The sequence below is a fragment of the Ornithorhynchus anatinus genome, chromosome 7 (assembly GCF_004115215.2).
Source record: "Ornithorhynchus anatinus isolate Pmale09 chromosome 7, mOrnAna1.pri.v4, whole genome shotgun sequence".
In the NCBI taxonomy this organism is placed as follows: Eukaryota; Metazoa; Chordata; class Mammalia; order Monotremata; family Ornithorhynchidae; genus Ornithorhynchus; species Ornithorhynchus anatinus.
The window spans coordinates 60,362,042-60,388,224 of NC_041734.1; the positions used below are offsets into that span (position 1 = coordinate 60,362,042).

Consider the following 26,183-nt stretch of genomic DNA (forward strand, 5'->3'; position numbering starts at 1 on the left):
TGTCAGAGGCTACCAGCATGGGCCCGAAACGGCCATTTTAATGAAGAACAAACCGGATCATTTACAAACGAATCTCACAATTTCTGTGCTTGGGAGGGAGGGAGACCCCAAGGCCCAGGAGGGGCTGAGAAGCAAGTGCTGTCTGCAGTCCCCAAGGGTTAGGGACCCGGTAAAGAAACTCAGTGATTTAAGGCAGCTTCCCCTCCCTCCAGGACCTAGCTCTGCTGAGGTCCGGCTCCCCGGTGACCCCCCTCTCCTCTGGGCGGCCCCCCTCCCCTGGTCCCTGGCCACGGCTAATTCCAGTGCAAGAGCTTTGCGAGGTGAGGTAGGAGACTTGGGGGGAGAGGGAGCTCACGGCATCCCGGGAGGAAGGGCGGGACGCAGTGGAAGGATGCAACTGGGGTTCTCCTCCACTGGCGAGGGTGGGGAATGCCCTAAGCCTCCTGGCTTCCAAACTGAACGGAGAGCCCCTTCCCCCACCCAGCCCCGGCCCCCCGGGGCTCTCAGTAGCCACCTGCCAGGAGGGCAAGAAACTGCGGGGACCCTGTCTGTATGCAGAGATTTAATCCCGGGTGGGAGGCGGGAGAGTGGGTGGGGAAGAGGGGATGGGTCGGGGGTTGAGGCAGGGGGACTGGCTCCGGTGGGGAGAGGCAGGGACCCCAGCGGGACGCACGAGGCGTCCCCCGGGGGCCGTGTAGGAGCTGGACAGCCGGCTACCCGGGGTCATCCGAGGAGCCTCCCGCGGCACGGCCCCTTCGCAGAGGTGGCTTGGGCAGTGGGGGGAGAAGGGGCGGTGCCCGGCCCCCTGCCCCCAAGAGCCGAAAGAGGTCCGGGAGGTGCCTGGAGTCCGCCAGGTGCGATAGTGGTCCAGGGCAGAGTCGAGGAGGTGGAGACGGTGCAGGGGAAGGTGCCTCGTCCCGTGATGTTGCCATGGCAACACCACTGCCTCTCCCCCATCCCCCGACTCCATCTCTGTACCCAGCCTTCTCTCGCCCGCTGCCACGACCCGGTTGATCCCCGTGAGTCTGAGACCAGAGTGGGGAGCGAGGGCTGTGGTTTTAATCGGGGGGCCCCGGGATTTGGCATCTCCCTCCCACCCAGTTCCCACTCCCACCACCACCACCCTCCCCGGTCTCCTCATCCCTCGGTCCGGGCCGGCCGGAGCGGATGGCCTCCGGAGGTGGGGAGGGGCCGAGGTCCCTGGGCGGTGGCCAAGGGTCACTTTGGCATTTCCAGGGCAGTGACCAGGGGCTTCGCCTTGAAGTACTGGTCGAATCTGATCAGCGCGTATCTGTGGGAGAGATGGGGGCGTTGGGGGGGGAGGGGTCAGGCAGCCACATGTTGTTCACAGCCATACGGCCTAAAGCCTGCGGCACCACTGCAGCCTAGTTCTCACCCCGATACTGTCAGTGACTCCAGGAACAACAAAGTTCCCTACCTGCAGCAATCACATCTACCCGCTTCCATCACACCGGTGAGAGAGCTCCCAATTTTATGTTAACTGCAATAATGAATCCAGGTGAAGGGAATCACAGGCCCTGCGTTGGTTGTTCGGTTGGTTAGTTAGTGGTCTGTCATTAAAGTTGAAGGCCTTCTGGACTCTAGGATCTGCTATTGCTATTGCCCTGAGAGAGGCAGACAGTCATGGCTAGAGGTCTGCAAGGGGGATTGGAAAGGTCACTTTGTCAAATGAACTGGACACAGGTCAGCGTGTCCTAGCTCGCTTCTTCTCTGAGTGGGCCAAGCAGCTCTGGGGGCTGTGGAAGGGGGCCAGCTGCAGCGGAGGCAGGGAGGGACAACGGCCCCCGGAGCTTTGAGTTTGGGGTCTCCCTCCTTGAGGCTGGGTCGCCCTAATCCCTACATCAAGGCATGCCATCCGGGTAAGGCACATTAGGGAAGCGGGGGCTGAGGCGGTCTTTGGCCCTGTGAGATCCCCCTGGACTTGGCCTGCTGTGTGACCTTGGGCATTTTTTCAGTCCGAGTCACTTCATTCTCTGTGAATCTGTTTCCGCAGCTGAAAAATGAGGATTCAATACCAGTTGTCCCTCTTCCTTATACTGAAATCCCCGTGTGGGACAGGGTCTGTGCCCAACTTGATTATCCTGTAGCTACCCCAGGACTTAGATCTATGCTTGGCTCAGACCATGTGCCTAACATATTATCATCATTATTATTATTATTATTATGGCATCTTTAACAACTACTATTATTCTTATTTATTATTTTAGCATCTTTGAGCCCTGCTTATGTTCAATCTTGAGCAGGATGGAGGGATGAGGAGGAGGAAGAAAAGGAGTCCAGACTAACAGGGCAGATTTACTTCTTCCCTAATCAGGGGTTCTAGCCCAAGACGCAGCTTGGTCTAGCAAAAAGAGCATTGGCTTGGGAGTCAGAGGACCAGTTTTCAGATCTTGGGCAAGTCGCTTCTCAGTGCCTCGATTTCCTCACTGTAAAATGTAAAATACCTGTTTCTCTCCCATAGGCTGCAAGACCCATGTGGGACAGGATCTGTGTCCAACCTGATGATCTTGTATCTACCCAGTCCTTAGTACAGTGTTTGGCAAATAGCCAGGCAGAGGTTTCTCCCTGAGGCCTACAACCCTCTCCCCTCAGGGCTCCCCTGCTCATTAGGGCCGAGATCTAGCAGGCAGGAGGCGAGATTTGGGCCCAGCAGGCCTAGGGTACCCCTGTCCTTGTCCCCGGGGGCAGAGCCTGAGGGAAGCGGGGCAGTTGCCCTCGATCTTCCTACCCTCCCTTCCCTGCCCTCGATCTTCCTACCCTCCCTTCCCTGCCCTCCTTCCCTCTCCCACCCACCCATCCGCCCTGCTCACCTGAGGAAGTCGAAGTCTATGGTAGAGTATCGATTCTGGATGAGAGCCCAAAACGCCCAGAAAAAGTGGGAGGCCTGAGAGGGGCAGGGAGAGAGCCAAAGGGTGAGGCTGGCTCCGGGCTGCCCGATTCTCCCCTCCGATGGTAAACCACCCCCGAGAAGGGCCGACTGGGGGGGCGGAGGGGACCAACAAGGCGTCGGGAGGAGTGAGGTGGCGGGGCTGTCAGGTGCTTGGCTCTGGTCTTCGGATCCCACGGGGAGAATTTGGCACCAGCTCTGGGCTTGGGGGTCCCGGGGATGTCCCACTGTGGGTGGGTGGGGGTAGGGGGGCAGTGCTGGGTGTTGGGAAGAGCACCCAGTTCTCAGAGCAGTCTGGGAGTAAGGCTGATTTGGGGATCAGTCTTTTTCCTCCTGCCCTCTCTGGGGCACATCCCATCCGTGGCAGACATAGCGGTTCCAACTAGTGGTCCCTGCTTCCCCGGAGCCTCCCCCTCTAGGCCCCTTCTTCCTCCACCGCGGCCCACCGGACAAGGGGATTGGGGAGGCACCGTGTGGGTTGTGTTGAGAAGTTCCCATTCTTCTGTCGTAACTCACTCTGCCAGAGCGGCTGCAGCCCTGCCTGCCCCGGCTACGGCCGCACTGCCGGCACCACCACTTGCAGCTGCCTGGTAGGGGTGTATTTCTTCCGGAGAGGCCCAGAGCAATCCCATGCTCCCCACACCCTGGGGGGGGGGGGGGGGGCCCATGCTCCCTGCCCTCGGGTGACCGCCCCCCCCCCAACTCTGCATCCTGAGGGACCCCACAGACCCCAACCCCTAGGTATTCCCACATTCCCTGCCCCTGATGTCCCCGGACTGCAACATTTGCCCTCCACATCTTTCAACGACCGTACCAGACCCAAAATCTCTCCTCTCCCCAGCACCCTGTGCACACCCACCCCCCGGGACGGGGCCAGAACTGCCCCAGCCTGACGGAGGAAACGGGGGGGGGGGGGGGAGAGGGGGAATTCCTTTCCCACCTGCCTCAATTCTCCTGTTCTGGGCCACTGAATTTGTAGGAGGCAAGGTGATGTCCCACACCAGCCGATCCCATCAAAGAGCAACCGGCAGCCGGGGTTTTTTGCTCTCCATTGGTGGCCCAGGGCGAGGGTCGCCCCAAGTTCTGGCTTCTCTCCCCCCGCTGCCCCACCCCTGTTGGCTGGGTCATTAAGGGATCAGTTCGCTGGACACAGGAGAGATGGTAGGGACCCAACCCGGAGCTGGGCACTGGGTCTTCCTCTCTTTGGGACTTCTGAGGCAAACGGGGAACTTGGCAGAGGGGTAGAGGAACGCCAGCTGGATGTGTTGGAAAATAAGACACAGGAGGCCAAGTTAGAGGAGTTGGGAGTTTTTGGACCGGAGAAGAGAAGGCCGAGGGACGAACTTTAAAACGGATTTGGAGGCTAGGGAGGGCTGTTACCCTACACAGAGGACCTCGCCACCCGCCCTAAGGACAGAACCAGAGAAAGGAGATTAAAAACTGCGGCAGGCAGGAGGGATTGACGTTAGCCTTTGGGAAGAAGCTCCTGTCAGGTGAGAGAGACACCAGAACAAGTCATGGAGGGGTTGCCCTCCCCGGGACGGTCCCCATCTGTTTAGGGCTGGTTAATTACAGTCCCGCCCGGAGTCGGGGAGTTGGCCGAGATGACCTTCCGGAGGACCCGCCCAGCTCGGAGATTCGATGATTCTACGTCTTTATGCCGCCGCAAACCCATCAGGGCAGAGTAGAGTCGGTTCCTCTGAGGCCAGCTGCCTGCCATCCTCCCAGAGCGGGAGCTTCTGGCTCCGGGTCTCTCCGGGGCCGGTTGCGATCCGGAAAGGTGGCGTCCCAGGGGCGGATGGGGGCCCGGCCCCCCACCCCCACCCCTCTGCCGTCACCCCCCCTCCCCGTTTCCCCCGGGGACGCAGCCACTCACTAAGGCGAAGTGGTTGACTTGCACGTAGAGTCTCTCCACCTCCCTGGGTGTCACCGCCGACCCTCCCGGATGGTCCTTGCTCAGCTGCTTGTGCGCCTGAAGGTAGTGTTGCAGCCACAGCATCTGGGTCTCCCGTCTGGGGTACAGGCTATAGTCCACCTCGTTCACTCCTACAAAGGCGGGGGCGCGGACGTTTGGAGCGGCAAACCAAGGATTCTGGGATAGAGGGGGACGGTGCCCAGGACACGGGGGCATCTCCCGCCAGAAACTACCGTCCCATCGCCAGGGGCCGGCACCGGAGCTCAGCCGGAGGAACCGGAGGCTGGCCGGGGAGCTTCTTGGTCCGCGAGGAAGGGTCTGCAGATCCCAGCAGCTCCAGGGGCAACCGCACATTTGTACAACCGCCCCCCCCCCCCCCCAGGTTGTGATACTTGACTTCGGGTTTGGCTGAACTCATCCTGGGCCCAGGAGCACTCGAGTTAGGTTCAGCCCGGGGCACACAAGGGTTGGAACCACCGTGGGCCAAGTACAGCCCAGGCCCTTGATTTCTGGCCCACGCCAGGACCTACGGGGACCCTTCCCCCCACCTCCTCCTGGTTCATACGCCAGCGATGTCTGTGGGCCACCCGCCCAAATGACCCCTCCGCCCCCCGGCACGGGGTCTCGGGCCCCTTGGCCAGCTCTCTAGGCCCTCTGCCTAATGGATCTTTCTGGACCTGGGGTGGTCCAGAGTCCGATGGCCCGGCAAACCCGGTCTCTAGCCTTTTTTCCCCCCTCAGGTCGGATCAGGTGGCAGGCTGAGGTTGCCCATGCCTCTGGGCAAACTCCAAATGAACTTTGTTCTGTGCAGAGGGCAAAAGGGACTTGAAATATTTGGGAATGATCATTCCCTCCCCACTCCCCTCCCTGGAGGGGTTGTTTGTTTGGCACCTGAGAGCCACCCACGGGCCTCAGCCTGGGTCCTAGGTCACTGGGTTTGGGTGCCCAGCTGCACCCTGCCAGAGGTCCCCCCCACCCCCTCCCCCCGCCATCAAGTGAGAAAATGGTGCCTAGTGGTTGAGGCAGTGATTTGGCTCCAGTTCTTCCGTTCAAGGACGGCCCCGAGGCCTTCCGGGTAAATAACCCCGAGTCAGGGCTGGTCCCGGAGGCAGGGTCACCTGAGGGAGTGGGGAAGAGGAGCAGCTGCTCCCAACGCCCGGCACCCCTCGGATTAGGGGGCCCGTAGATGGCACAAGAGGGGCATTTCAAGTGGATTGATCGATTGATTGCTGACTCCTAATCCCGGGTGAGAAAGAGGCTGGAGTCAAGGCCGTTGGGTGTCACCTCCTCCTGCCCACGATCCCAGCAGCGGGCAGAAGCCTCCGGGGGGAAGGGAGGAGGCGGGGGGCACGGCTCTTCCTCTTCCCAGCCCCCGCCTGCCCAGAGGAGCCATCAGGTGAGGCACGCAGTGGAGGATTAAGGGACGGCTTCTCGCCGAGGAGCCCCCAAGCGCTCCCAGCATGGGCCCGCCTCACCTGCGAACTCGTTGAAGTGGTTGCCGATGTCGAAGGCCTGATAATTGTAGCCGGCGTACTCGTAGTCTATGAAGCGCACGTGACCTGCGGGGAGGACGACGGGGTTGGGGGCGGGGGGCAGCCCGGCAGGGATGGGGAGAGCACAGCTCTCGGTCGGCTCAAAGCCGGGGAGGCCGCGTCCCCCCAGAAGGCCCTCGGAGTTCATCCCGGACGTCACTCATCTCTAAACCCGCCCCTGCTCCCCCCGGATTCTCCCCAGCAAAACCTCAGTCTCGGTCCTCCCACGCGGCAGAGAGCGCATTTTCCCCTCTCTGCAGCAACACTATGCGGAGTTGGGAGTAGTGGCCATTGGGTTGGGAGGTGGAGGGAGGTTGCAGGATCTTTCTCTGGGAGTCTTTCAACACAGGAAGGAATCTCTCAGATTCTTTCTGGAGGCAGGGGAGGTGACAAGATGACCTCAAGAGCCCCTTCCATCTCATTCCAACTGAAACTGTGATAGGGGCTGGATGGGGAACCCTACAGGGCTTCCCCACACCATCCTATTCACAGCAGTCAGCCTGTCCCCTGATCTGTCATCCACATTGGGCTTCCTTAAAAATGGGAGCTTTCGACTTGTCCTTTCCTGACTTGATTGTCTTCTCGAAAATTTAAGTCAGTGTTCTCACTCCGGGCTCATTCCCCTATGCTCTCAGGGGAAGCAGAGGGAGGAAGACAGCAGAAACAGATCTAGAAAAGATAGCGGCCCGAGGTAGACAGCCCCAACGGGGACAGAATCCTCACCGGGTAGACATCTAAGACCCTGAAAGAAATAAAGAAATGCATCCCAGCTCTGCCACTTGGCAGCTGTGTGACTGTGGGCAAGTCACTTCTCTGGGCCTCAGTTACCTCATCTGTAAAATGGGGATGAAGACCGTGAGCCCCATGAGGGACAACCTGATCACCTTGTATCCCCCCAGCGCTTAGAACAGTGCTTTGCGCATAGTAAGCGCTTAACAAATGCCAACATTATTATTCTCTGTGCCTCAGTTACCTCATCTGTAAAATGGGGATTAAGACTGTGAGCCTCATGTGGGACAACCTGATTACCCTGTCTACCCCAGCGCTTAGAACAGTGCTCTGCACATAGTAAGCGCTTAACAAATACCAACATTATTATTCTTATTATCCCCAAAGGGGCAAGGGAAATAAAAGAGACACTAAGCCCTAGAAAGACCTTCCTGGTATTCAATGATCTTGAGCACTTTACCCCTCACGGGAGAGCACTTTCCTGAGAGCACCAGGTCAACAAGGTACAATCCCCTGGCCGCACCGAACCGTTCTTCCCTTTCAGGTCAGGGGTCCTCTCTGACCGATTCCCCATCCCCTGCTCCTCGCGCCGCTCGTCTCCACTGGGGCTGCCTGCCACCCACCTTCTGTTTCGTTGTAGATGATGTTCTTGCAGAGCAGGTCATTGTGACAAAGTACTATGGGAGAATCCAGCTGAGACAGGTGCTCTTTCAACCAGGCCATCTCCTGCTCCAGTACCTCCACGCTGGGCATTCCCTGGGAAAGTCTGAGAGGGCAGGGTGACAGGTCAGACAAGGAGTGGAATGGAACCAAAGCAGCCAAAGTCAGGAGGCAGCGTGGGGTGAGGGGCGGAGGCGGCAGCGGTGGGCAGGCAGGACTCCTGGGACTGAGTGCGTAACCCGGAAAAGGGGGGAAGACACCGATAATCCTGGGGATATTTGGAAAAGAGGGAACAGTTGTGGAAAACGCAACTATCCAGCAGAAATGGAGACACCAGACCTCCGCGGCTTCACCTCTTATCAGGGTCCTCTGGAATTACAGTAATAATGATAGTAAAAATAACAACACGTAATTGCATTGGTTAAGCACTTACTAGGTAGGGAGGGAGTAGTGACAAGGGACTCAAGTCAGACACAGTCCTTGGGGCTCCCAGTCTAAGCAGAAGGGAGAACAGGTACTGAATTCCCATCCTAAGAATAATAATAATAATGATGGTATTCGTTGAACGCTTACTATGTGCCGAGCGCTGTTCTAAGCAATGGGGCGGATACAAGCTAATCGGGATGGACAGAGTCCCTGTCCCACAAAGGGCTCACAGTCTTAATCCCTATTTTACAGGTGAGGTAATAGGCACGGAGAAGTGAAGCGATTTGCCCAAGGTCACACGGCAGACAAATGGCGGAGCGGGATTAGAACACAGGTCCTTCTGACTCCCAGGCCCCGGGCTCTGTCCGTTAGGCCAGGCTACAGATAAGGAAACTGAGGTACAGAGAAGATAAGTGACTTGTCTACCATGACCCAGCAGGCAAAGATGAGAACCCAGGTGCTCTGATTCCCGGCCCTGAGCTCTTTCCACCGGGTCACGCTGATTCTCAGAGCAGGATTGGGGCTCCCGGAGGGGCTCGACGCCCACCCGGCCGCTATGGAACGTATCTGCTAATTCTGTTGTATCGTCCTCTCCCGAGCACTTAGTACAGTGCTCTGCACATGGTAAGCGCTTAATAAATACCACGGATCGATCGGACCCTAGCTGGGCTTAGAGGGGCGGGAGAGGGCGGTGAAGACCATCCCATCGGATTGGTTTGGATGCCCTGGACTCTGACTGCTGGCACAGGGCTGGGATGACCGGACTCTGGTCCGGTGCCGGGAACCCTCGAGAACCAATCCCGGGTGAGGCGGAGTCGGGGGCAAAAGGGACCCAAACAAAATGTTCTCTCCTTCACTGTCTCCTGTTGGACTTTATTCACGTGGGGGATGTCTGAGGCTGGGAGTCTCATGCCCCCACCCTACCCCAAGAGCTTGGGAATGCAGATTACCCTGTATCTACCCCAGCGCTCAGAACAGTGCTCTGCACATAGTAAGCGCTTAACAAATACCAACATTATTATTAGTATCTCCCCCTCGTTCAGATTCTTGCTTTTCTCTGATGGACTTTCAGGCCGGCAAGCTAACGGCACGTTTTTGAGGGTACTGGGGTTTGAAATAAAAATGAACAACTGTAATGATAATTCTTGTGAATCAAATGACCAAGATAATCCCTACCGTATAATAATAATAATGTTGGTATTTGTTAAGCGCTTACTATGTGCAGAGCACTGTTCTAAGCGCTGGGGTAGATGCAGGGCAATCAGGTTGTCCCACCTGAGGCTCACAGTCTTAATCCCCATTTTACAGATGAGGTAACCGAGGCACCGAGAAGTGAAGTGACTTGCCCACAGTCACACAGCTGGCAGGTGGCAGAGCAGGGATTCGAATCCATGACCTCTGACTCTCAAGCCCGTGCCCTTTCCACTGAGCCACGCTGCTTCTCAAATCTCTTGGTTAGTCAGTCGATCCATCCATCAATCAGTTGGTGGTATTTATTGAGCCCTTACAGTGTGCAGAGCACTGGGTTAAGCGCTTGGGGGAGTTCGACAGAGTAAGTAGCCCCAATCCCTGCCCTCAAGCAGCTTCCGACCTAGCGCGGGAGACAGATGCTAAAATAAATTACGGGTAGAGGGAGCAATCGCATACAAGGCTATGTACTTTCATTCAGTCATTCATTCGATCGTATTTATTGAGCGCTTACTATGTGCAGAGCACTGTACTAAGCACCTGGAATGGACAATTCGGCAACAGATAGAGACAATCCCTGCCCAGCGACGGGTTCACAGCCTAAACCGGGGTTGGGTGGAGAGCCTAAGTGCCGAAGAGGAAATAGTAATAATAATAATGTTGGTATTTGTTAAGCGCTTACTACGTGCAGAGCACTGTTCTAAGCGCTGGGGTAGATGCAGGGTAATCAGGTGGTCCCATGTGAGGCTCACAGTCTTAATCCCCATTTTACAGATGAGATAACTAAGGCACCGAGAAGTGAAGTGACTTGCCCACAGTCACACAGCTGGCAGGTGGCAGAGCAGGGATTCGAACCCATGACCTCTGACTCCCAAGCCCGGGCTCTTTCCCCTGAGCCACGCATTAAGACCATGAGCCCCCTGCGGGACCAGAACTGTGTCCAGACTGATCACCTTGTATGTACCCCGGTGCTTAGAACGGGGCTTGGCACATAGTAAGCGCTTAAGAAATACCATAATTATTATTAGTAGTCATAGTACTACTAAGAACCTTCAGAACTACAGCCTTCGGAACTTCAGCCAGTTCACGTGGAATCCCCAGATCCTTAGGCTGTTCAACAAGCGTCACCGAGAGGATCCCAGGCTCCACTTTGAATTGGAGTCTCCAGATTCGGTTGATATGTAATAATAACAATGGTAGTGATGATAATTATGGTATTTATTAAGCGCTCACTATATGCCAAGCACTATTCTAAGCACTGGGATAGATCCAAGACAATCATTCAGATTGGACACAGTCCCTGCCCCACCTGGGACTCACAGTCTAGAGGAGGAGGAGAAAAAGTACTGAGTCCCCATTTTAAAGATGAGGAAAATGAGGTCCAGAGAACAATAATAATAATAATAATATTGGTATTTGTTAAGTGCTTACTACGTGCCGAGCACTCTTCTAAGCGTTGGGGTAGATACAGGGTAATCAGGTTGTCCCACGTGAGGCTCCCAGTCTTAACCTTCATTTTACAGATGAGGTAACTGAGGCACCGAGAAGTTAAGCAACTTGCCCAAAGTCACACGGAAGACAAGCGGCAAAGCCGGCATTAGAACCCAGGTCTTCCGACACTCAAGCCTGTGCTCTTTCCACTATCTGTCTTCCAGTTCCAATCGATAGCATGTATGGAGCGCTTACTGTGTGCGATCACTGTACTGAGCGCTGAGCCTCGTGGCTCAGTGGAAAGAGCCCGGGCTTTGGAGTCAGAGGTCACGGGTTCGAATCCCGGCTCGGCCACTTGTCAGCTGTGTGACTTTGGGCAAGTCACTTCACTTCTCGGTGCCTCAGTTCCCTCATCTGTAAAATGGGGATGAAGACTGTGAGCCCCACGTGGGACAACCTCATTCCCCTGTGTCGACCCCAGCGCTTAGAACAGTGCTCGGCACATAGTAAGCGCTTAACAAATACCACCATTATTATTATTATTATTCTCTGGGCCTCTTCTGGGGGCCAGTTCTGCTCAGGGGAAAAGCAATATCACAATATCAATAGGCTCTACTGCTCCTTTAAGGCTATCGAGCAGCTTTTATGAATGATTTCTTGGAGCAACTGTTTTCCAACGCTGTTGCTCTTCTCCTAGGCATAACTGGGTTATAATAATAATATAAAGATAATAATAGATAATAAATATAATAAAAATGAAGATGCAGGTCCTTTATCTCTGCTAGTCTTTTCATTCCCACCGGGGATCCGTGAAGGAGAGAAGGGATAGGGATCATCTCATCTGCTTTCCCGAGAGGGAGGCCGCGGCCCAGAGAGGTTAAGTACTTCGCTCGAGGTCACACGGCGGGCCGGAACACAGCCCACATCCCTTTGGAAATTTGGTCTCGGCGATCGGCTCTTCTCCTCTGAATTCACAGCAGAGGCCGCCTCCCTTCTCCTAAGCAGCCTGGCTCAGTGGAAAGAGCCCGGGCTTGGGAGTCAGAGGTCATGGGTTCGAATCCCGGCTCTGCCACTTGTCAGCTGGGTGGCTGCGGGCAGGTCACTTGACTTCTCGGTGCCTCAGTTCCCTCATCTGTAAAATGGGGATTAACTGTGAGCCTCACGTGGGCCAACCTGACGACCCTGTATCTACCCCAGCGCTTAGAACAGTGCTCTGCACATAGTAAGCGCTTAACAAATACCAACGTTATTATTACTCTCCGAATTTCTCCCGGAGGGGTGCAGCCGGAGGGTCTGACCAAGCCCTCGGGTCAGCAGAAAGGAAAACTTTAGGAGAGGGGGAGAGCAGGCCTCTGAGGGGTGACTTGGTGACGGCATCGGAGATGTTATGTCCCTAAAAACGAGTCGTTAATTATTAAGAGGGACAGTGCAGATAAAGTCCCGGGTCCAGCCAAAGACTGGCAGTGGGGTCAGCGTTAATAATTAGCCGGTCCCCTCATCTGTTCTCCTACCGCCGCTCTTCCGGGTGTGGGCGGGAGTTCAGGGCCGGGGGCTTCACCCCTCGATTTACCCGAAGAGACCCGAGAGGCGAGGGAGGCTCTGACCTTGGTCTCTCTCCTTCCCGGGGAGGGGAGAAGAAGGGCCTTCGGAGGAGGAGAGGAGCGGAGCTGCAGGTCAATGAGCAATTGGTTCTGATCGACAGGGAGATTAGAGGAGGATTTAGGGAAGAGCTTCTTGACGGGAGGGATGTGAGACACCGCTTTGGGTGGGAGCGCCCCGGTCCCTGGAGATCTTTAAGGGGATGACAGGCAGCTGTCTGTCAAGGCTGGGTGGGGTGCGGGATGAGCCCTGACAAGTTAGCAGCGAGCTGGAGCTCCTGCCCCTGAGTGGAGGGAGAGGTCTCGGCCCGATGGATTTAGCTTAGCTGCAACGGACCCCACGGTCCCATCTCGGAAGGCCCGGGAGTCAAAGGCCCTGGGTCCCAATCCTAGCTCCGCCAACTGCCTTCTGTGGGCCACGGGGCGAGTCACTTCACTTCTCTTTGCCTCAGTTACCTCATCTGGAAAATGGGGATTGAGACTGTGAGCCCCTCGCGGGACAGAGACCGTGTCCAACCCCATCTGCTTGTAATTGATTCATTAATGTTGGTGTCTGTTAAGCGCTTACTACGTGTAGAGCGCTGTTCTAAGCGCTGGGGTAGATACCGCGTAATCAGGTTGTCCCGCACGAGGCTCACAGTCTTAATCCCCATTTTACAGATGAGGTAAATGAGGCACAGAGAATAATAATAATAATTTGGTGTTTGTTAAGCACTTACTATGTGCCAAGCACTGTTCTAAGCGCTGGGTAGATACAAGGTAAACAGGTTGTCCCACATGGGGCTCACAGTTTTAATCCCCATTTTCCAGATGAGGGAACTGAGGCATAGAGAAGTGAAGCGACTTGCCCAAAGTCACACAGCTGACAAGTGGCAGAGCCGGGATTCGAACCCATGACCTCTGACTCCCAAACCCGGGCTCTTTCCACTGAGCCACGCTGCTTCTCGTGCTCCCCAGGGCTCAGTACAGTGCCTGGCACACAGTAGATGCTTAACAAATACCAGATTTATTATTATTATTGCCTCTTCTCTATCACTGAGGCTCAGGCAAGTGTCCCCAGCGAGTCCTCGGTCCCCATCATTTCCCCCAACCCCTCCTCCTCTGTGGAGCCCTCCCAGATTCATCCTACCTGGCTCCTGCCAGTCCCCTCTCCCCACTGTATATTATAATATTGGGAGCCCCCCTCGGGGTCGACCAGTGACCGTGTATACGGTGTATACTCTCCCTGGACTTAATACAGTGCTCTGCACACAGTCAGCACTTGATAAATACTGTTACTTCTATTCCTATTCCAATCATTTCGGCTCCCCACCGGCCCTCGTGTTTATCTTTGCCCGATATATGTTTCAGTCACTGGGCTGTCAACTCCTAAAGGGCAGATGTTCTGTTCTTTCTTTTTATCGTGTGGTCCCAAGCCCCTAGCCCAGTGTTCTGCACCCAGTCAGTGCCCAATAAATGAGGGAATCGATCAATTAATCGATCACATTTATCGAGCCCTTACTGTGTGCAGAGATTGTACTCGGCGCTTAGAGAAGCAGCGTGGCTTAGTGGATAGAGCCCGGGCCTGGGACTTCGAAGGACCTGGGTTCTAATGCCAATTCCCACCACGTCTGCCGTGTGATCTTGGGCAAGTCACTTGACTTCTCCGTGCCTCAATTAGCTCATTTGTAAAATAACGGGGATTAAGAAGGCGCGCCCACTGTGGGACAGACTGTGTCCAACCTGATTCACTTGTATCTACCCCAGTGTTTAGAACGGTGCTTGGCACATAGTAAGTAAATCACTTCACTTCTCCGTGCCTCAGTTTCCTCATCTGTGAAACGGGGATTAAATCCTGCTCCTTCCTAGACTGTGAGCCCCTTGTGGGACGGGGACTAGGTCTGCTCTGATGATCTCGTATCTACCCCGGTATACTGCTTGGCACGTAGTAAGCGTTTAATAAATATCACAATTATTACTGAACCACTTTGCGTCGTGGGTCGCTACTGGCCTGTGTCCATTCAACACCTCCCCCCCCACCCCCCCATCACACACCCTGAGATTGTCTCTTCCGAGCAAACGTGGAGACTCTCTGCAGTCACCGCCCTCTGGGCCCGATTCAAGGCTCTGCTCCTGGTCAGTGACGGTGAATGCCGAGCGGATGTCCCGGGGCCCGTCCGGTCCTGCCCTCTGTTCTCTCCGCCCCTCGGCCCCGCCAAACCCCCCAGCTTGGGCACCGGGGGCCCGGCTGCGGCGGGCTCACGTCTACCGCCTTCTCTTACCTGGAGCTGATCTCATCCTTCACCAGGCTGAAATAACTGTGCATCTTGTGCCAGAGATTGGGCTTGGGCAAGCTGCCGTTCGCGTGGATCGTGTGGATTTTTGCCATCTCCCGAGCGATTAACCTGCAACAGAGCCCAGGTCGAGGGGGTCACCCACCGAGCTCGCCAGAGGGGCCGGGGTGGACGTGTGGGTTAGAAAGGAGGGGGTGAGCCCTGCTCCAGGTCGGGAAAGAGCCCCGGGTGGCCCAAGGCTTCAGAGAGGCCCGAGCTCGAGGAGATTCGACCCGTTGGTCTGTAGACCTCGACACCCTGCCCAAAATCGGAGGAGGTGGGTAGGCAGGGCAGGAGGAGGGGCAGGGATGGAGTCTCCCGGCTGGAGCTCTGCTTTTCCCCATAATGGTGGAAGGGGGAGAAAACAGATGGGGGCGGGGGGGGGGGGGGGGGGGGGGGGGACGATCGGAATCCCATCTCCCCCCAGACCACCTGTTGAGACCTCCCTCACCCCTCTCCTTTCCTCAGCAGCCCAGGGGGGCACCCTTGCCAAGGATGGGCAGGAGAGTCCCAGCACTCTCCTCTTACCAGGCCGGGAGGGGGCCCCGGCGCCGCCCTTTCTTGGCCACACTCACACCCGTGGGAGTCGGAGTTGGCGGAGCGGCACCAAGGACACGAAACTAATCTGCGCTCTATTTTCAAGCTCCACCATGGACATCGTCCAAGGTCCCGGGGGAGGGGGTGGTAGAGGGCCGAGGGCAGGGGGAGATGCTGGAGGAGGCCGGTCGGGGAGGGGCCGGCAAGTCAGAGGCCCGGCCTCGGGCTGGCGCTGACCCTGTGGTCCGGACCCCGAGAGCGGGCCCCTCCCTCGTTCCCGGCCTCGCTCTCCCTGCTCGCTCCCGGTCCTCCCCCCTCCTCGCGCATTCTGAGCCGCTCTCCCCTAGCCGTTGCTTGGATAATAATCGCCGGATGAGGACAACAAAGGCATTTTGCAGTTTGAAACCTTGTAACCAGGCCGCTCCCCGGGCCCCCTCGGTGCCCAGCTCCAGAAAGGGGCAGGGCCTTGGGTGCCCTGTCGGGTCACGAGGAGGCTGAGGGGAGCCCCGGGGGCGACACCCCCGGCGGGCGGCCGGAGGGCTCCGGGGTCCCGGGGAGAGAGGGGGGTGAGTCGGGAAAAACGGGAGCCGGGGCAGGCGGTCTTTCCGGCTCCTCATCTCTTCCCAGAGGAAGATTCCGCGAGGCATTTCCTTGAATGTCGATGGAGCCGTTGTCTGGAATAGCAATGACCGTACCACCGGTGCTCTGTGAGGTTTTTTGCCTCCCGAGTGTGACAGGCAGAGGCCACCCGGGTGGGTGGCGGGCCACGCTCCCCTAGAAGCCCCCTAACCCAGCCCGGTTATCTCATCCCTCCCTCAACCTCCAGGAGGGATCGCTCCTGGCGCCGCCCCACGCAGCTGGGTGATCTCGGAGGAAGGAGATGCTTCGTCTCTCTGGCACGTCCATTCTGGCGGCTCCCACCCCACCCCGGAGAGAGGTTCTTTCCGCTGTCTAGCCTAAATTCGTTCATTCAGTAGTATTTACTGAGCGCTTACTATGTGCAGGGCGCTGTCCTGAGCGCTTGGAATGGACAAATCGGTAACGGATAGAGACGGTCCCTGCCCTTTGACGGGCTGACGGTCTAGACATTTCAGGAAATGTTGAGTGAGAAAGGGGAGGACTTCTGCAATGGATTACCAAGAGAAATTACTGAAGTAGGTAAAATTCCTTTCCAAGCTTTGGAAACACGGGAGAATTGGCAGAAGACTCTGAGGTCCCCGATAGACATGGCATATTCGAGCCAGGCTCTGACAGTCACAGGAGGTTGGACGGTGCCATAGCACACCGTGCCTTTCGACCCAGGATTTCCGATTAGTCTCAAGACCGGGCCCACCTGCCACTGCTAAATCCCTTTTCAATCTCAGTCCCTCCTAAACTGTCGCAGGCTCTCGGGGTGATTGACGCTCTAGCACGGGAGTAACAGAGACGGGTCAGGTTCGAGCTCAGTTCGGGGTCAGGGGTGGGAGTGGGCTGAGGTGGGGGGTTGGAAATGAGGGGTGGGTGTGGGGGAAGGAACCCCTACAAGTTTCCCTTCGACTCAGGCCGGCGAGCTCACTGTAACCCCTGGCGTGGACGGCCAATCGCCCGAGAGCGGGGTTGACGGGTGTCGGGAAGACGGCCCGGGCGCGGATCCCCTCCTCGGGAATATTTCCGGTGGGCTGTTGGTGGCACAGGATGGAAAGTCACAGAGGTCTGTCCGTGACTTCTCCTCCGTAGAGAGTACTTTGGTGCTCTGAGTCCAGCGGGGTGAGCAGGAAAAGAGGGCAAAGGAGAAGGAACGGCAGCTCCCCGGCCTCTCCGTTTCACCCCTAGAGCCTGACCTGGTTGCCCCCAGCTCCTCCGAGCCAACCTGCTTCTGCGCCGATGGTGAAGCGGCGTGGGGTGGTGGATAGAGCACGGGCCTGAGAGTCAGAAGGTCACGGGTTCTAATCCCGGCTCAGCCGCTTGTCTGCTCTGTGACTCTGAGCAAGTCACTTCACTTCTCTGGGCCTCGGTTACCTCGTCTGTAAAACTGAGACAGTGAGTCCCACGCGGGACAGGGACTCTGTCCAACCTGATTTGCTGGTATTTACCCCGGCGCTTAGTACGGTGCCTGGCACACAGTAAGCGCTTGACAAATACCATTATTATTACTATTATTATGTGGCAGAGAGTACTCCAGTCCCGAGAACCAGTGCCGCTGACAACTGACTCCGCTCGGTTAACTCCTGCCCATGTAGAGGGCATCTTCTGGGCTCGGGTGATGGCAGCAATGGGAGGACAGGGGCCAGGCGAGTAGGGTTGGGTCCTCAGGTTCAAAAAAGGATGATGCCATGTTTGGGCCAGAAAAATTTGAGTGCGGGCACTAATCCGGCCCTGCCAACAAGTCAGGAGATGGATCGATCTTCCCTGAGCCAGTGGGGGGGGGGGGGGGAGGGGTCACCCAATTTTTTTTTTATGGGCATTCTGTTACGCGCTCACTATGCACCAGACCACGCGGCTTCTCTGTCCCAAGGATCCCAGGCACTTTAGCCGGAACGGCTAGAAGTTCCGCCACCTTTCCCCGGTGCCCAGCATACTCATGATTCCCAAAATGCCAGACTTGGGAGCGACTGGTCAAATCCTGGGACAGGCTGGACCTGGGCGGAATAAATACCTAGGGTGGGCTGCGTCCCTACTTACCTGCAGCCCTGGGGCGGCGGGGACCCAGCCCTTCTGGAGGACCTGGCGATCAAGGCCAAGTTTTGTTTCCGAGGTTTCGGCTTTTCTCCAGGAGGGCAGAGGCCGGGGCGGGGGGGGGGCTGGTCAGACCTCACTGAGACCCTATCCCCGCCTCTGCCGATCCCGGCACGAGGCAAGTGGCATCATCATCATCATAATGATGGTATTTGTTACGCGCTTAACTATGTTCCGGGCACTGAACTAAGCACTGGGGTCCCGCCCTCCCAACACCCCTTTTCAGTTCCAGTCCGACCCCTGGGGCCTGGGGACTGGGACCTAGGTGTCCTGGAGGGTTTGGCCCAGCCTTGGAGGTAATTACTATGGCACCTGTTAGGTGCTCACTATGTGCCAAGCCCTGTACTAAGCTCTGGGGTAGATACAAGATCATCAGGTCAGACCCAGTTCCCGTCCCAAATAGGGCTTACCGGCTAAGTAGAAGGGAGTAGGATTTAATCCCCGTTTTTCACAGATGAAGAAACTTAGGGACGGACAAGTGAAGTGACTTGCCCAAGGTCATACAGCAGGCAAGTGGCAGAGCCCGGATTAGAACCTGGGTCCTCTAAAGCCGCGCGGCTCAGTGGAAAGAGCCCGGGCTCGGGAGTCGGAGGCCATGGGTTCCAATCCCGGCTCCAGCCGCTGGCCGGCTGTGTGACTTTGGGCGAGTCACTTCACTTCTCTGTGCCTCAGTTACCTCATCTGGAAAATGGGAATTAAAAACTGTGAGCCCCATGCAGGACAACCTGATCACCTTGTAATAATAATAATAATAATGTTGGTATTTGTTAAGCGCTTACTATGTGCCGAGCACTGTTCTAAGCGCTGGGGTAGACATAGGGGAATCAGGTTGTCCCACGTGGGGCTCACAGTTTTCATCCCCATTTTACAGATGAGGGAACTGAGGCACAGAGAAGTTAAGTGACTTGCCCACAGTCACACAGCCGACAAGTGGCAGAGCTGGGATTCGAACTCATGAGCCCTGACTCCAAAGCCCGTGCTCTTTCCACTGAGCCACGCTGCTTCTCCCCCGGGGCTTAGAACAGCGCTCTGCACATAGGAAGCGCTTAACAGATACCACATTATCGTCATTACCCTTCCATAATAATAAATAACGTCGGTATCTGTTAAGCGCTTCCTATGCGCAGAGCGCTGTTCTAAGCGCTGGGGTGGATACAGGGTCATCAGGTTGTCCCACGGGAGGCTCACAATCTTCATCCCCATTTTACAGATGGGGGAACTGAGGCCCAGAGAAGTGAAGCGACTCGCCCGCAGTCACACAGCCGACAAGGGGCAGAGTTTGGGATTCGAACCCATGACCTCCGACTCCCGAGCCCGGGCCCTTTCCGGTGAGCCCCGACGCCGCCTGTCACGCCCAGTCAGTACGCAAGGCGAGGCGGCCTGGAGGTGGGGTTGGGCAGGGACCCCAGAGGAGACCCCCCCCAGCCCCGCCCCCCCCAACTGATTAAGCATCCCGCGCCCCTCCGTTTCCCCCCCCTCGCGGCTGAGAGGGAGGGAGGGGCGGGTGTTTTCCGAAGAGTCCGGAGGGACGGGAGTCGAGGCCGGACCCCCGCCCCGCCCGCCTCGCCCCCCGCCCCCAGCTCACCTGAAGATGCCGGGTTCGCGGATGTGCTCGGGCCCCAGGGCCGTCCCCTTGAGGAACTCGTAGCAGAGCCCGTTCTGGAAGGTGCAGTAGAGTTTGGGGGCGCAGCCGTGGGCCCAGAGCAGCTGGAAGTTGCGGACCTCGTTCTCCCGGTCCACCAGCAGCTCCGTCCTCTCGCCGTAGATGCGGACCAGCACGGTGTCCATCATGTCCTCGTCCACGTAGCAGCCCACCAGCTTGTTAGTGATGCCGTCGGTGAAGTGCTGGAGGGGAGGAGGAGAGGAGGGTCGGGGAGGAGCCCAAGCGGGGCTTAGTATCCAACTGGCAGCCCGTCCGAGGGCAGGGACCGTCTCTGTTACCCATCTGTCCATTCCAAGCGCTTAGTACAGCGCCCTGCACACCGTAAGCGCTCAGTAAATACTACTGAACGGATGAACAAAGGCCTCGGAGCCGAAGGGTCACGGGTTCTAATCCCGGGTCCGCCGCCCGCCTGCTGGGTGGCCTCGGGCGAGTCGCTTCGCCTCTCTGCGCCTCAGTCACTTCATCCGGAAAACGGGGATTGAGACCGTGACGCCCCCCCCCGGGGGACCGGGGCTGCGTCCAACCCGACTGGCCTGTACCCGCCCCAGCGCTCAGCACACTGCCTGGCACATAGTAAGCGCTTAACAGACGCCACGATTATTCCCGATCAGTCCCCCATCCGAACAGCGGAGTTGGAGGGAGGGCATTCGGCCGTCAGGCGGAGAGGTCCACGGTGGGGAGGCTGGCGGAGACGGCGCTAAAACAACAGGAGCCGAATAAAAGGAGCCATCGCGTTAATCGGTCCGTGGTACTTATTGAGCACTTGGTACGCGCAGAGCACTGTACTAAGTCCTTGGGAGAGCACAATATAACCGAGTCGGCAGAAACGTCCCTTGCCCACAGTGAGCTTCGTACGGCGCCTTGCCTACGGCCTGCGCCCAATAAATAGGATTAATAATTAATAACGAGCTTACAGTCTAGAGGGGGAGATCGACATTAGTACAAATAAAGAACTTCTAAAAATATAGTTCAAAGGGTCAAATGCATCGAAGTTCCCCTAGTGAATGCTCCTTCCCTCCCACTGGGCCTCCAGCCCCCCCCTCCCCTCCACCGCTCAAGATCCTGGTCCCGACGTACCTGCTGGTCCCTGGCTTAGACAAATGATAATTTTTTTTAAATACTATTTGGTAAGTGCTTCCTTACGTGACAGGCACCGTACTGGGCTCTGGGCTGGACAGAAGCAAATCGGATTGGACACAGTCCCCGTCCCACATGGGGCCTCGCAGCGTGGCTCAGTGGAAGGAGCCCGGGCTTCGGAGTCGGGGGGTCATGGGTTCGTCTCCCGGCCCCGCCGCTCGTCAGCTGTGGGACTGCGGGCGAGTCACTTCACCTCTCTGGGCCTCAGTTCCCTCATCTGTCAAATGGGGATTAACTGCGAGCCTCACGTGGGCCGACCTGATGGCCCCGTATCTCCCCCAGTGCTTAGAACAGTGCCCTGCGCATAGTAAGCGCTTAAATACCATCGTGATTTTACACACGACGTAACCGAGGCAGAGAGAAGCGAAGAGCCTCGTCCACTCGGTCACACAGCGGACGGGTGGCGGAGGCAGGATTAGCACCCATTTCCTTCTGACTCCCGGGCCCGTGCTCTATCCACTTCGCCATCCTGCTTGTCTAGTGGGTTGAGCTCCGCTTCAGATTGCTCGGCTAAGCCTCCACCTCTTCCTGCTCCCCCAGCTGGGAGCGGGGACGGGTAGGCGGGTCTCTCAGCGCCCCAGACCCCCCCTCGGCTCCTCACGATTCCAGCCTCCCTCTGAGCCAACCCTGAAAGAAGCAGGATGCCCGGGTTGGAGAGAAGCGGCGTGGTTCAGCGGCAAGAGCAGGGGCTCGGGAGGCGGCGCTCGCGGGTTCGAAGCCCGGCTCCGCCGCTTGTCGGCTGGGTGACCGTGGGCAAGTCACTTCACTTCTCTGGGCCTCAGTTCCCTCCTCTGTAAAATGGGGATTGAGACGGTGAGCCTCACGCGGGACGACCTGATTACCCCCCCCCCCCCAGCGCTTAGCACAGTGCTCTGCACGTAGTAAACGCTTAACAAACACCAGCATTATTATTATTATCTGCGGAGGGCAGAACCCTCTCCGCCCGGGCCACCTTGACCACGGCCTTTGGTAGGTCACAGCGATCGTTTCCGTACAGAAACGTTCAGGCCGCGTCTCCCCTCTCCCGAAGAATCTCCCGGGGTCGCCCGCCCACCTCTGCAGCCAACAGAAACTCCTCGCCACTGGCTTCGGAGGACTCGATCGCCTCGCCTCCTCCTACCTCACCTCACCACTCTCCTAGTAGCGTGGCTCGGCGGCAAGAGCCCGGGCTTGGGAGTCAGAGGTCACGGGTTCGAATGCCGGCCCTGCCGCCTGGCAGCTGTGGGCAGGTCACTTCACTTCTATGGGCCTCGGCGACCTCATCTGTAAAATGGAGATTAACCGCGAGCCTCCCGTGGGACAACCTGATTACCCTGTATCTACTCCAGCGCTTAGAACAGTGCTCGGCATATAGCGGGCGCTTAAATACCCACAGCCCGCACACTTCCCTCCTCTAATCCCAACCTTCTCACTGTTCCTCCATCTCATCTATCTCGCCGTCGACCGCTGGCCCAGGTCCCACCTCAGGCCCAGAGCATCCTCCTCCCTCATCTCCGACAGACTTCAAAGCCTTATTGAAGGCACATCTCCTCCAGGAGGCCTTCCCTGACTAAGCCCTCTTCTCTTTTTCTTCCGCTCCCTTCCGCCTCTCCCTGACAGGCTCCTTCTATTCATCCTCCCTCCGGCCCCACCGAACTTTGGCACGTATCTGTGATTTCTTTATATTCACGTCCGTCTCCCTCCCCGGACCTTTGTTGCGGGCGGGGGGGGGGGGGGGGGGGGGGGCGTCTTTTAGATCGCATTCTCCCAAGCGTCCGGTACGACGCCCCGCAGACGGTGAGCGCTCAGTAGATGCGACTGACTGCCGTCGCCTTCCCCGCCCTGCAGCCTGCCCGAGGTCGGGGGGGGGGGGGGGGGGGGGAGCGAGGAGAGCCGTGCCCCGGGAGGCGTCTGCGCCGCGAACTGGGAGGGCGGTGAACCCGGGTGACCCGGCAGGTCACGAACAACACCCGGAGGTCCCCCGGTGACCCCGGCGGCTTGCCGGGCCGGGCGGGCCGGCCTCCGACCCAACGGCGTGGCTCAGCGGAAGGAGCCCGGGCTTGGGAGGCGGAGGTCACGGGCTCGAATCCCGGCTCCGCCCCAGTGGAAAGGGCCCGGGCTTGGGAGTCAGAGGTCGTGGTTCGATTCCCGGCTCCGCCACGCGTCAGCTGTGTGACCGTGGGCGAGTCACTTGGCTTCTCTGCGCCTCAGTGACCTCATCTGTCAAATGGGGATTAACTGTGAGCCTCACGTGGGACCACCTGATGACCCCGTATCCCCCCCAGCGCTTAGAACAGTGCTCTGCACAGAGTAAGCGCTTAACGAACACCAACATTATTACTGTCAGCTGTGTGACTGTGGGCAGGTCACTTCTCTGTGCCTCAGTTCCCTCATCTGGAAAATGGGGGTTAGAACTGTGAGCCTCACCCCGTACCTACCCCAGCGCTTAGAACAGTGCTCTGCACAGAGCAAGCGCTTAACGAATACCAACATTATTATTCCTCGGGCGCAATTTTACAACGATTCTGGTATTTATTAAGCGCTCACCGTGTGTGTCAGGCACCGTACTGAATGCCGATACTCCCTACCCTGGCCCGCCGACCTGGCCATCCCATTCATTCAAGAATATTTACTGAGCGCTTACTAGGTGCAGAGCACTGTACTAAGCGCTCGGAATGGACAGATCGCAGCCCCCGCAGGCCCTCCCGCTCCTCATAGGATGATTTGCCTGGGGCCTGCCCTCATTTCAGAGCAGCAGCACGGCCCAGTGGAGAGAGCGAAGGCCCGGGAGTCGGAGGACCTGGATTCTAATCCCGGCTCGGACACGCGCCGGGCCTCGGGGCCGCCTTCGGGAAGCGGCGCGGTGTAGTGGACGGAGCCCGGGCCCGGGAGTCAGAAGGTCACGGATTCTAATCCCGGCTCCGCCGCTTGGCTGCCGCCTGACCCCGGGCGAGTCGCTTTTCTTCTCCGGCCCTCAGTTATCGCATCTGTAAAACGGGGATCGAGACTGTGAGCCCCATGCGGGACGGGGACTGTGTCCAACTCAATTTTGTCCACCCCAGCGCTCGGTACAGTGCCCGGCACCCGGTGAGAGTAAGCGCGTAATAACAAATACCATTCTTCTCATTATTCTGTGTGTCCTGGGCAAGCCACTTAACCCCGCTGGGCCTCGGTTTCCAGGACTTTAAAACGGGGATTCGAGACCGTGAGCTCCATGAGTGACCGGGGCCGTGTCCCACCCGATTCACGTGTCTCCACCCCAGCAGTCAGAACGGTCCTCGACGCCTAGTAGGCGCTTAACCGATTCCGTTAAAAAAAACAAAATAGAGGAGTCGCGGGGCCTTAGCCCGGTCTGACAGCGTGACTCAGGGGAAAGAGCCCGGGCCGGGGAGGCAGGGGTCACGGGTTCTAATCCCGGCCCCGCCACCTGTCAGCCGTGTGACCTTGAGCAAGTCACTTCTCGGTGCCTCAGTTACCTTATCGGTGAAACGGGGATTAACTGTGAGCCTCGTGCGGGCCAGCCTGATCAGCCGGTATCTCCCCCAGCGCTTAGAACAGTGTTCGGCACATAGGAAGCGCTTAACAAACACCGACATTATTATTATTAGGAGGAATCCCTCTGCGGTTGTGTGTGTGTGCGAGAGAGATCTTTATTCCTCAAAGAAAGATAAAGTCACTGGGGGGAATCTGGGGAGGGTGGGGGGGGGGGGGGTCCTCAGCTTCCACGCCATGGTCCCTAGGGACGGTGCCCACCTGCAGGGTAAAAACCCACGTGGGAGGTTGGCGTGGCTCACCTGGCCCAGGTGGGCATCGTGTGGGAGGGCATCGCGGACTCCCTGGGGTTACCAGGTGGGCAGCGTGGCTCAGTGGAAAGAGCCCGGGCTTTGGAGCCAGAGGTCATGAGTTCGAACCCCAGCTCGGCCACTTGGCAGCTGGGTGACCGTGGGCCAGTCGCTTCACTTCTCGGGCCCTCAGGGACCTCATCTGCAAAATGGGGATTAAGACCGTGAGCCCCACGGGGGACAACCAGATTCCCCTGGGTCTACCCCGGCGCTTAGAACAGTGCTCGGCACATAGTAAGCGCTTAACAAATACCAACATCATTATTATTAGGGTAATGAGGTGGGCACCGCTCCTCGCTCCCACAGGGGAGGGCATCCCAGACTCTCTAGGGTTACCAGATGGGCATCGCTCCTCGCTCCCACAAGGAGGGCATCACAGACTCCCTGGGGCTACCAGGTGGGCATCGCTCTCTGCTCCCACAGGGGAGGGCATCCCACACTCTCTAGGGTAACCAGGTGGGCATCGCTCCTCGCTCCCGTTAGGGGACGGCATTACTGACTCCTTGGGGTTACCAGGTGGGCATCACGGACTCCCCGGGGCTCAGGTGGGCATCACTCTCTGCTCCCGCAGGGGAGGGCATCCCGGACTCCCTAGGGTAACCAGGGGGGCATCGCTTCTGGGAGGGCATCCCACACTCCCTAAGGTAACCAGGTGGGCATCGCTCCCTGCTCCCCCAGGGGAGGGCATCCCACATTCTCTAGGGTAACCAGGTGGGCAGCGCTCCTCGCTCCGGCAGGGGAGGGGCATCACGGGCTCCCTGGGGTTCCCAGGGAAGATGGGGCACCGATGCCCCCGGCCACCGGACGGTCCGGGCCGCTGCGGCGGGGTCCCTTGGGGACCAAACTCTGGCCACTTCGGCCCGCCGGCCCCTCGCCGGGCGGGGACCGTCTCCCTCTGGGGCCCGACTGTCCCTTCCGAGCGCTCAGCACAGCGCTCCGCGCCTCGTGAGCGCTGGACGCGGCCGCGCGGCTCGGGGGGGGGGCGACGGCCGGGGCCCGGGAGTCGCAGGTGGCGGGTTCGAATCCCGCCCCGGCCGGGCGCCTGGGGGGCCCGTCGGCTTCTCGGCGCCTTCTCCCCCCGCCCCCCCGGGACCCGCCCGGGGCTCGGCGCGAGGCCGACGGATGGGGGGAGGGGGGGGGGCCCGGGTGCCGCCCCCCCCCCCCGGGAGGCCGCGGAGCCCCGGCCCACCTTGGTCTTGATTCGCTGGGGCGGCCAGTGCGGTCTGAGCTCCCGGATGAGCCGGAGGGCTCCGGGCAGGACGTCGTCTTCGTCCACCAGCATCTCCAGCCTCCGGACGGCCGCCCCTGCCGCCGCCTTCTGCTCCATGCCCCATGTGCGCGGGGGGCGCGGCTGCCGCCGGGGCAGGTGGCGGCGGGGGGCCGGGCCGGGCCGGGGGCGGGGGGCGGGGGGCGGGGGGGGGGTCCCGGGGGGCCGCCGCGCGCAGCCCCGCCCCGCACCAGCCGGAGCGCAGAAGGGTCGCTAAAGCCGCCGACGGGGGCGGGGCCGGGCCCGGGGCCTCAAAGCATGAGTCACGCTCCCCGCCCCTCGGAGACACGCCCCCCTCCGCGCGCCCCGCCCCCGATGCGCCGATTGGCTCCGCCCCCCACCGA

General features: G+C 58.5%; 1 protein-coding gene across 5 annotated transcripts; it reads right to left on the reverse strand.

The window, feature by feature from the left end:
• ETNK2 (ethanolamine kinase 2) lies at positions 1-25,919 on the reverse strand. 5 transcript variants are annotated; one of them, XM_029069120.2, is made up of 8 exons: positions 25,762-25,917; positions 19,537-19,796; positions 14,649-14,771; positions 7,708-7,850; positions 6,299-6,382; positions 4,785-4,954; positions 2,832-2,905; positions 1-1,291 (listed from the first exon to the last, which is right to left on the reverse strand). In XM_029069120.2, exons 1-8 carry the CDS (start codon positions 25,897-25,899, stop codon positions 1,219-1,221), a joined length of 1,065 nt encoding a protein of 354 aa, XP_028924953.1. In that variant the 5' UTR covers positions 25,900-25,917; the 3' UTR covers positions 1-1,218. The 5 variants fall into 5 exon arrangements, with proteins under 5 accessions (XP_028924953.1, XP_028924957.1, XP_028924956.1 ...); XM_029069122.2 differs by lacking the exon at positions 1-1,291 and adding an exon at positions 2,297-2,447 and having other exon boundaries at positions 25,762-25,918; XM_029069124.2 differs by lacking the exons at positions 19,537-19,796; positions 25,762-25,917 and adding an exon at positions 15,228-15,251.
• Between the last annotated feature and the right edge of the window lie 264 nt (positions 25,920-26,183).

Bases quoted from the DNA above. Each gene is read 5' to 3' on its own strand.
- ETNK2 (XM_029069120.2), bottom strand. From the start codon at position 25,899: ATGGAGCAGAAGGCGGCGGCAGGGGCGGCCGTCCGGAGGCTGGAGATG. The intron at 19,797-25,761 runs GTGGGCCGGGGC...CCTCCCCTCCAG, and splicing joins CCCAGCGAATCAAGACCAAG to CACTTCACCGACGGCATCAC. The intron at 2,906-4,784 runs GTGAGTGGCTGC...TGCCCCTCTCAG, and splicing joins AAGTCAACCACTTCGCCTTA to GCCTCCCACTTTTTCTGGGC.